This window comes from Humulus lupulus, chromosome 3, assembly GCF_963169125.1.
Source record: "Humulus lupulus chromosome 3, drHumLupu1.1, whole genome shotgun sequence".
Classification (NCBI taxonomy): domain Eukaryota; kingdom Viridiplantae; phylum Streptophyta; class Magnoliopsida; order Rosales; family Cannabaceae; genus Humulus; species Humulus lupulus.
In genome coordinates, this window is record NC_084795.1 from 34792268 (window position 1) to 34803196 (window position 10929).

Sequence of the window (10929 nt, forward strand, 5' to 3'; positions counted from 1 at the left end):
ATAGCAGGAATTGGAGAGCATTAATTATGATTAACGAGATAGGTTGGAAAGGACAAATTTGCCCTTAGGAGCCTTTAGAAACCCTTAATTGACCTAGGGGTATATTGGTCTTTTTACCCCTAGGATAGATCTAAACTATTTTAGGCTGTAGCATTGATGAGAAAACAGAGCAAGTCTTGAAGCTTACCCGTATCTTCCTTTTCCTCCATCTCCTTTGTGATTTTTGTGATCTTGTTGAGGATTCAAGCTTGGGAAGTAGACCTTGGGAGTTTGGGAGAGTGTTCTATCATTGAAGAGCATCACAACCTAAGTTTGAGGTGAGTTTCTAGCCATTAGTTTTCTGGTATGCTCTGTTTTGATGTTTAGTTTCAACTTATGATTTTGTGGTGGATTGTTGGAATTGATGGAAGTTTTGGTTGGGGTTTAACTTGGGTTTTGCTAAGGGTGTGATATAGATCAAGTTTAGGGGTTGTATTGGATATTTGAGAGGTGTTTGAGCTTGGTTTGAAAGGTTGGCTCCAAGAGAAATCGTAGGGGAAGAAAAACCAGAGTTTTGGCTGAACTGGGGGTTGGGCCGTGGCATGGCCAAGGAGGGTCGCGGCTCTTGAGAGGTGCTGATGGAAGCCACCTTTGTTTGAGTGGCGGGCCCCGGCATGGACAAGGAGGGTCGCGGCCCTTAGTGGCATTTTTGCCAGAAATGGGTTTTTGGCTCGAGGATTCAAGCCTTAGGCCTCGGGATCGATCTTACTACCCGGTTTAGTAGTATTCGATGTCTCGGAGGCTAGGTTTTGGTTTAGGAACCTTTGTTATTCATTTTATTGATGGAATCCCATAATTGGTTATGACCAGATTACCGCTAAGGGGACAAAAGACATGTCGTTCTCAAGGGTCGTTTGTACGCCCTAAATATCCACGGGTTATTAGCAAGCTGGGAAAGGGCATAATTCTATCAGCCACGTGGAGGCCACCTACCCGGAGCTGCTGTTACAAGTCTCTACCTCTTTAGCTCGAGCTAGCCAAAGGTTTAGTGAGATTACTAAGGCATCGGGTCAGCAGTGTGGACACCACGAGCTGAGACTACATCAAGCTCGGGGTACGAGCTAGAGATAACACCTCCGACCTTTTATAAAGTCATCCACGCAATGTAAACGTGCATATATCAGACATCACGTGTCTACTCCATTCCTGAATTCTCGGACACGCAGCATAAACGTGCGTGTTCAGGCACCCCACGACTGGGTTGGGCCATGCGGCCCATTATCCCCCTTACCTATTGATTAGACCACACTTCATTGTCAGGTTTTAGGAATTAATCATGAATGTCACAGAAGTGACATGATGGGTAAGAAGGTCATGGGATGACCTCCTTTGCCAACACCCAGGTGCCCTCTCCCTATAAATATGGAGACCCTGGGAGTTGCAAAGGGTTGGCATCGAATTTGTCCTTGTAAAGAATATCATAGATATATCAATAATATTAGCTGGTGGACTAGAAGGATTTTAACCTTTGAACCACCTAAAAAAGTATTCGAGTTATAATTTTCCTTTGAGGTCATTCATCTATTACAGTTCATCATTTAGCACTAATCCCTCTCCTTATTCATATAATTATCTGTTGCCGAAGAACCGCGTCAACATCGTTCTTATATTAATTTTCGCTCGAACCAGAGATAAGAAAACTGCACCCCATACGTGACATGCATGGTTGTTCATGAAGCATGTTGATTGTGTAAATGTGGACATGGATTGATTATTGAATGCTTAGCAAATCTTGCTCACTTGTGCATGGTACTGTCTCATTAGTCAGATTTGGCAAAGGTGTCAGTATCAACTGTGAAGCTGGGACTTATTTGTCAAGTTCGACAGTGGTACTGGGCACTGGTCACATAGTGCTGACTTATAAGTCAGGACGGCCTTAGCATGTTCAATGCGGCTCATGGGTGGTATGTGGTGTAGGTAAAGGGAAAGAAAAGCTCACCCAACCTTGAGTGGAGAGCTTAGGTGGTGATGTGTACATATGCGGCCGCTTGACCACCACAGCTAAGGAGTTCTCAGAGGAACTAGGGGGTTTACCCTATTTTTGTCGCTTAGGTCGGCGGGTTTGTAAATTTGAAACAGTAGTGACCATTTTGAGTTGTAAATAACTTGTAAATGTTTTGATGAGCTCATGAACAATTTTATATACTTAATAAAAATATATCCTTTCTTTTTTATTGATTTCCACCTTAGCCTATTAATAACACTTAGAACACGTTTTTAACCAAATGACTCGGGTAGCGTCTTTTGTTTCAATGCAGATGCTTTTCGTTCACTAATCTCTGTAAATCTAGCATGTGTGTCTTTTTTTTCCTTCCCTTTTCTCTTTGCTGCCTTTTGGCCAGTAGGGTGCACTTCACGTACTTCATCATCACTAATGTCTGCATTGGAAGAAGAAGTAAATGCCCCTGTATCTGGCACCTTTGTTCTCTTACCACCTTTTGGTTGGTACATTGTATTCCATTTCGGCTCATTCTTTAGCAATCTCCAACAAGCCACAAGCAGAAAATTTGAGTTGTTATTTTCAGATTTGTACAATTGATGTGCATTCTCAAGAATTTGCTCATTAGACCAACCACTGTGATGTGCTTGTTGTACTCGTTTATAACACCCATTGAAACGCACCACCTTTTGATTCATCTTGTTCCAATGATCTTTGCATTGCCTTCCAGTTCTTGCTTGCTCACCTTTTTGGTTGGTGTTGTAGTATTCTGCGATCCGAGCCCAGAAATGTGTAGAAGTTTGGTCATTCCCCACAATGGCATCTTTAGATGTATTAAGCCATCCACTTATTAGAAGTATAGTGGCTTCCTTGCTCCATTTGACTTTACATTTATGCCTTGATTCATCTTCATTGTGTAGAACTACATTTTCCAACCCTTCAACACTATGTTCAGGTTGGGTTTCAGAGACAGATGTCGATGATGTTTCACGATTCAAATCAATACTAGACTTTTCCATACTTGGCCTATAATTTCTTGAAACCATTTCGGGTTGGTGTAGGGAAGGCATATGAAATGCATATGGTAGTGAATTTGTTGGTAGTGAAAAAGAGCTTGTTAGGGTGTCTCAATAGAGCCAAAATTTTGGTAAGGGTAAGAGGACATGGGATAATTTTGAGAATTTGGAAAACTTTGGTTAAATTGACAATATTGAAAATTTGGATTTTGAGGATTAGTAGAGGGAGTATTTTGAAAATTTTGATTGAAATGAGAATATTGAAAATTTAGATTTTGGGGATTGGTATGTGGAGAAAATGATGAATTTTGAAAATTTAGATTTTGGGAGTTGGTATTTGGAGAATTTGGAAAATTTTGAGAATTTTGGGAATCCATTGGTAAGAAAAGAAATTTTGTGATATTGATAATTTGGAAGAAGATGTATGTAATGGTGTGAAAATTGAATGAAACAAATGAGTATTTATAAAAAATAAAAAATCATGTGATAAACGGTAATTAAATAACGGTAAAAAAAAATGGTAACAAATATATATATGTGTGTAAAATGTTTTATTTATATATATATATATACAATTAAAAAAAAAAAAAAACACCGTTGCCTCACAGTGGCAACGATGCCTTAATTTTGTTCAAGCCTTCAACTCCTCCAACGCACAAAGTGATGTGTTGTCAAAAAATGGTCAACAAGCCACCTTGAAGGCAACCTGCGTTGAGGCTGGCCTTATGGGGAGAATTTTTATGATGGCATGTTAAAAAATTTAAATATGTTATGATGCATATAGTGTAAAATTTCCCTTTAAAAAAACATACTCAATGGTCTATATCATTCCAGTAAATGGAAGTGGACTTTAAATGTAGTTTGTTTACCTCTGTTATGTTAGGAAGATCACGTTAAATGAGTTGTAAGCTTATATGATTCAAGATATGTTGTGTAGGTTATGCTTACCTTTCAGTTGAGTTGGGATGAAAACAGTGACCATATTTTTATAGAATGAATGATTTATCAAAATTACTCTTTATTTTAATTTATTATTATTTCTTCCATTTGGGTATAAGAAATGTTACACCTACAATATGGACACATTTTTGGGAACGAATTAATTAAATAAGAGCATCATGTTTATCCCTATAATATGTATGAACTAGTAATAAAGGGCATGGAGCAGAGGTGACTTCGTTGAATTTAATAGTAGGGCATTGATATTGATGTAGTTTGGCCAAGTGGTATCTTCTTTCCATAGTATACATTCACATAGAACACATAATTTTGTTTTTGTAAGAAAGGGACATTTGAAACCGGATTATTGATGGTTGGGATTGACAAAATATTAAAATAAAATATAAATGCATTTCATCAGGGGCATTTGACAACCAAGTGATGGGACAATAAGGTCAATACTTGTTGCAGGAGGTAGATAACATTATAAAAGTGTTATGATGAAACAACTCATCCATCTCAAGATGAAAAACGTGGGTCAATAAACTGCACCGAAACCAATGTTGTTTCGCCATATCTTTAAAAAGATCATCTATATCTCTATCAAATTTTGGGAAAGGTGAGATAGGATTGAGTGACGTTTGTCATTGTGTCAGGAAGGCAACATTACAAAGCATGGTAATTAATTGATGGAGAGGAAGATTGATGAAATATTTTGATGGACTCAATGGGATAATTATATTTAATGTCGAATCTAAATATTATTAAAAATGGTCCATTGATATTTAACTATTGAATAACATAACAAAACGTCGTTGGTTAAAACTGGATTGGAGGAGGTGGAGTGAGAGTTTTCTTTGTTGCTCATTCGGCAACTGTTTTGTATGCACTGCAAGAACGCCTACAGGAGGAGTACATTTCAATTATAGGTCACAGTTGAGGATGCACAATTGGACTACCGGTAAATGAAAAAGACTATATGTTATGTTATTATACATGAATTAGTTGTTAAAGTTACTTAGGGTTTGATGAGTAATGTCAAATACGTGTGGCTTTATATTTAGGGTGGGTTCGACAGTAACTAATTTTATATCTGGTGAAATGTTGAGTGGGTGTAAAAATGCATCAGATTCATAGGACCTGTAAAGTTTTGGATTGGCCCTGTCTGAAAGCCTCATGGAGGCCTTCAGTTTGTCACGGATCAAGACTTGATCCTGTCCTGAACCTTATTAGAAGAAAAATGATAGTGAATGTAATATTGGGCCGACTAGTATTAAGTGTCAGTCCATTATTTGGCCCAGTACGACGATAGGCCTATACAAATGAAGTAGCACATAAGATGTATAACGTGATACTATTTTCTTTTATGGGAGACCTTACACTTCTATAGTAATAGGGTCACTTGATTGAAACACTGTTACAAAAACAATATTATAACCGAATCTAAAGAACACATATTATATATTAAATATTTTAAATCCCTAAATCACTCACATATTATTTGCTCAATTAATATGCGAGTTATTTTATGAATTTGTTTTCAACTTGTCGAGTCATAATGAGACTGAAATTATGATTATGGGGAATGGAAAATATCATAGGAATTAACAGTTAATGAAGAGAAATGTGAAGAGTGGGATAGTTTGATTTTAATGTAGATTTGCATATGAAAATTTGGCTAAAAAATACAATTTAATTTCTAACTGTCGAAGAATTTTATGTTTCACAGGTCCGAAACAGACATTATCGAAGAGAATGATTGGGATTGGTTTGGCTTACGCTTTTGTGAAGAATATGAGGAAGAAGAAGGTGGGGGAGATGACATGGGGGATACAGTTGATGAAGGTGGTGGAGATGCCATGGGGAATACAGTTGATGAAGGTGGGACATCAAGTCCGGAAAAGAAGAAAATGGAAACTTACGAAATAAAGGATACCAACCAATTTTGTAAGTATGATTTATACGAAAACCCATTGTTGTTGAGTAGAGATGGCATGGTTGGCCATGTTTTTCAATCACTGGACATGGCTGAAGAATTCATTCATGAATATGCAAGATTCATTGGGTTCAGCCTGCGTAAAAGTATCATGCGAAAAAATACTACAGGTGATGTACGTCAACGTCAGTGGGTATGCTCCCGCGAGGGCTGGCGGTCTGAAATGCATGTGGGAAGGCTTGATAGAACTAGGGAGCCTAAGCCAATTAGTCGAGTGGGATGCAAGGTTTGCTTTTGAGTGAACTTGGTGAAGGGTAGTAGGCATTGGATATGCAAAGAATTCATCCCAATTCATTCTCACAACGTTGTAGCAAACAACCATAAACAATTCCTTCGGTCCAATCAGGTAATCTCAGAAGGAACCTTGACGACTGCACAAATAATGAAGGAGTTAGGCATAAGAACTTGCCACATCATGTCGTACATGGCAAAGCAAATGGGTGGTTATGAGAAGATTCCATTCACATCAAAAGATCTTTACAATCGAATATCCCATGCTTCAAAAGTTGATTTTATCAGTTCCAATGCAGGGTGGGCAATCGGATATTTGGAGCATAAAGCTAATGAGGACCCTGGTTTTTTTGGACAGTTTTCATACAATGAGGATAATCGTCTTCTTAATTTATTTTGGGCAGATGGGAGATGTGGATCATACTATGAAACATATGGCCATGCAGTAGCTTTTGATTCGACGTACAAGACTAATAGTTATGGGAAGTTGCTGCTGATATGGATAGGAATTAATAACCACTGTAGAACGTCCATTTTGGGCTTTGCCATTCTTGACAATGAGTCTGGCAGCAGCTACAAGTGGGCGACAAGGGCTTTCTTGGAATGCATGGGAGATGTTCTACCCAAAACAGTAGTGACAGATGGAGACGAAGCTATTGCTAACACGCTAGAGGAGTTGATGCCTGATGTACCCCACCGATTGTGTTATTGGCATTTACACAACAAAGTTGTTTTAAAAGTTAAAGATCCATCTTTTGCAAGTAGGTTTACCAAATTGGTATTCCGGTACTACACAAAGGACGAGTTTGAAGATAAATGGTGCCACTTAGTGAAAGATTTTGGGATAAAAGGCACTGAATATGCTGCAAAACTTTATGCAGACAAGGAGAAGTGGGCTGAAACATTTTTGAGAGGAAATTTCTTCTGTGGAATGAAAACTACTCAACGAAGTGAAGGTATTAATGCGGTGTTGAAGAAAAAAGTGAATCAAAAGTTAAAGTTGTACGAGTTTGTGAGGGCGGTCAACATGGCCTTATCTTTAATTAGACAGAGTGAAGCAAAGGATGAGTACATTACACTTCACACTAGTCCCCAGCTCGGGAAGACAAATTTTCCACAGATAGAGGATGAATTAGCAAATCTTTACACACGGAACATGTTCTACAAGGTACGACACCAGATGTTGAAAGAAGGTAGGTACATGGTGAAAACCCTAGTGGAAGAAGAGGATGCAGTAATTTTGAAGCTTCACAAGTATGATGCTGAACAAGTGAAGAGGCATGTAAATGTAACACCGGAGCGTGATCTCTTTGTTTGTGAATGCCAATATTTTTTGTCATATGGGATACATGTCGGCATATATTTGCTTCAATGAAACGCCTACACATTACTTCAATGCCTCGAGCACTAATATTATCTCGGTGGATGGTTGAGACTAAACAGACTCACAATTTGCCAGTTGGCAATATGGACGCTACCTTAGACAAACGAGAGGTGGAGAGGGCAAGATTTGGTGCAATTAGTAGCCAGTTGGGTGAACTTGCCTATCTTAGATCGAGGAATCAGTCGACATACCATATTGCAAAATGTGAGATTGACAGATTATGCGGTAAGCTTAAAGCAGTTGTGGAGATTGGAGACAAGGAGATTAGCCATAACCTGCCTCTACACAGGGAGTTTCAATTCCCAGTGTTGGATCCATACTTCACAAAAAGTACGGGTACAACAAAGGTACCTGGCTCGAAAAAAGGTACTTGCCGCAAGTGTAGTATTTGCCAGAAAAGTGGACACAACAAGTTGACTTGCCCGATAAAATGGAAGAAGGATCACCCGATTGGAGAGTCAGATGAATATGAAGATGCCGAAGAAGATGACCAATGCTATGGAATGGGATTGAATGATGAATGGGCTGGCCAAAACTCAATGGACTACACACAACATGAGAATGAGACAGAAAATGATGTTGTTCAGGATTTAGGCAATGAACTATACAATGATAAAGTGAATAAAGTGGGAACACAAGTTGAGGAGGGAAACAATTGGTGGCAAAGTCCTTTCTGATTTCATTGGTGGTGATCAACCCAAGTAGTTGTGCCCGAAATTTGTTTTTTAAAATTAAATTGGATATACGATATTTTGTCTGGAGCTTTATTAAGTACTCTTCTATCTCATTTGGTTGCCAATTAAGTTATGAAACCCAGCAAAGTTTAATGACCCAACTAGTTCATTTTTCTAATGTTGTCTTGGATTGTTATCATGTATGAGGGAATGCTTGTACTTGCACTTAATGAATCGGGAGTAATGCCATTAATTTATAAATTTAAATTTACGAAAAAATGGTCATTAGTGTATAAAAGCTTTGGTCGAATATCATTGCATCAGATACATTAATTGGGCGTGCCTGTGGCCTGTGGAGTGGCATGAGTCTTTGTTTGTGGTCATTGTTAATGGGTTCCATCCATACTTGTTATATATACATGGTTGTTTGAATGTTCTATATGATGTAAGATACAAGTTTCAGATGAATAAATCGTTATGGTACTTTCTACATCGGTTTGTCAGGTCACAACACATGTTATATCTGAAAATGAGTTATATATATCTTGTACAATGAAAACAATATTCTCTGTTAGTTATGGAAATGCTCAATAATTATAATTTCCATATGCTATGTCTCAGCACAATCTATAAAATTGGTTTGCTCCTATTTGGTACCTTTAATGGTAGGTAGTACAAGTATAGTTTCCACCAACATAATAAAAAACATATATTATTTTGAAGATGTTACCTTCATATAGTTGCAGGTGTTATAAGGCAACTACAACTAGTAATTAAAGTGGGACATCATATACCATGATTTTCATAACAACTAACAACCACCACTGCTATGCAAACAGCCACTGCTATGCTATACCATGATTCTTGTCTTCAACTTATTTTGAAATAGGAGAGGGTGGTGTTTATAAATGTTTATTCTTAATTAAAGTGGGACAAATATATGAAGCTCTATAATAGAACATGCTTAATATACCATGGTAGTTTTTTTAATATATTTTATTTGTCTTCAATATATGAATGTAGGGGCTGATTCATCATTGTTCATTTTAATAATATATCACACTTATCTACACAGAATTCATCACCCCACACAATAAACACCCTGTCATTCACATATAGAGAGGGGCAACAAGATCAAATTTAAAGTATATGACAATACAAAAATTAGCTCAAAAGGATATGCGGAGCTCCTATGACAATAGACCCACAACCCATTAAACATATTTTTCATGACACACCTCACTCACAATTACTAATCATCAAACATATTTCCCTACACATCGAGCGGAATTTGTCTTTGTCCTCGCTGAAGCCATTACATGATCCCTAACTTTGTTGTGTAGAGATGTCACTAAACCAACAGCGACACGAGCCCTCTCATCATCCGAGTTATACTTTAACAAAAATTGTGAATTATGAAAGAAATAAAAAAAACAAATTTCAATTACTTAATATAAACATTATTCAACTACTAAGAAACCCGATAGTTTTAAAAATTAATACAGTACAACATAAAAACTTACACCCTTTTCGGTTTGAAGTCAGAAGGGTTGCGTTGTGCCATCCAATTTATCACATGAATACCACAGTCATATTCATTTGATTGTTGGACAACTTCATTATTAGTGAAAGCCTTGAAACATGTGAATGACTTCACAGGTCCCTTCCACCGTGATAACTCATCTCAGAGAACTAAATCAAGCTGCTGCAACTACAATGTGGACAAAACAAGATAACATCAACTGTAATGATAGTCAAATACTACACCTTTAGTTTCGAAATAGAAAACTTTCTCTAGTTAATAAACAACCCACCTCAGTTTTACTCCCAACAATAAAAAAGGTTAAAACAACCCCAAAAAATTTAAAAACTCACCACCACTGGAACAAGAGATTGTGATAATGATTCTTTGCGCCCTAGCAGCAACGAATCACATATTTCGACAACCCCATTACCTACATGAACTATAAAGAGAACCCAATGTTGCATCTCCTCGTTCTGAACTGGAATCTTAATCTGCAAAATAATAAAATATTCAACTAATAAAAAAAACCCAAAAATACAAAAAAGACCACACATAAATAAAAATATACCTTCCCACATAAATTCAAATCTCCAAAAAATAGTTTACGAGCTGAATCATATCGACCACTTTGAGGAAACAAGTTCTGAATACTAGTTCCAGTACACTGTCACTAAAAAATATTCGCAATTAATTCAATATCTCTTATATTGAGTTGAATTTTGCTACAGGAACAATACTCACCGTCATTCTAGTATTCAAATACCATGATGAACGACTCTCTGTTGAAACTTGCTGCTCCCTACGTGTGTTCATCTCACATACTACATTCAACACCTACGGTCAAAACAAGAAAAAAACATTGGAAACCTACCCTTACTGTCCATGAATATTAGTTTAGATGGGGAAATATAAATAAAGTGAATAATTCTAACTAAACAGTCCAACATTATCAATCCATACCTCTCCATTAATAAAAACACCAGGACACAATGTTTGAACCAAACCACGCGTGAGATGATTAAACCCCGTGTCTACCAGTGTCTCACTGTGCCACAATTATAAAATAAATTTATAATAATATTGGGAATGCAAAGAAAATTTTTATTGTTAATTAATGGAAAAAATATACTTACTCCAGATTCAAACTATCATCAAATATGTATTCTATTAATTTTCCTATATCATC

At 37.2% G+C, this 10929-nt stretch overlaps 3 protein-coding genes across 3 annotated transcripts; 2 read left to right on the forward strand and 1 right to left on the reverse strand.

The window, feature by feature from the left end:
• Positions 1–2256: 2256 nt before the first annotated feature.
• Positions 2257–3024, reverse strand: LOC133823890 (glutathione S-transferase T3-like). The gene has a single exon (XM_062256744.1). It carries the CDS (start codon positions 3022–3024, stop codon positions 2257–2259), a length of 768 nt encoding a protein of 255 aa, XP_062112728.1.
• A 2627-nt stretch (positions 3025–5651) lies between these two features.
• LOC133823892 (uncharacterized) lies at positions 5652–6167 on the forward strand. The gene has a single exon (XM_062256745.1). The coding sequence runs from the start codon at positions 5652–5654 to the stop codon at positions 6165–6167; it is 516 nt and encodes a 171-aa protein (XP_062112729.1).
• Positions 6168–6353: 186 nt separating this feature from the next.
• LOC133823893 (protein FAR-RED IMPAIRED RESPONSE 1-like) lies at positions 6354–7535 on the forward strand. The gene has a single exon (XM_062256746.1). The coding sequence runs from the start codon at positions 6354–6356 to the stop codon at positions 7533–7535; it is 1182 nt and encodes a 393-aa protein (XP_062112730.1).
• The last annotated feature ends 3394 nt before the right edge of the window (positions 7536–10929 follow it).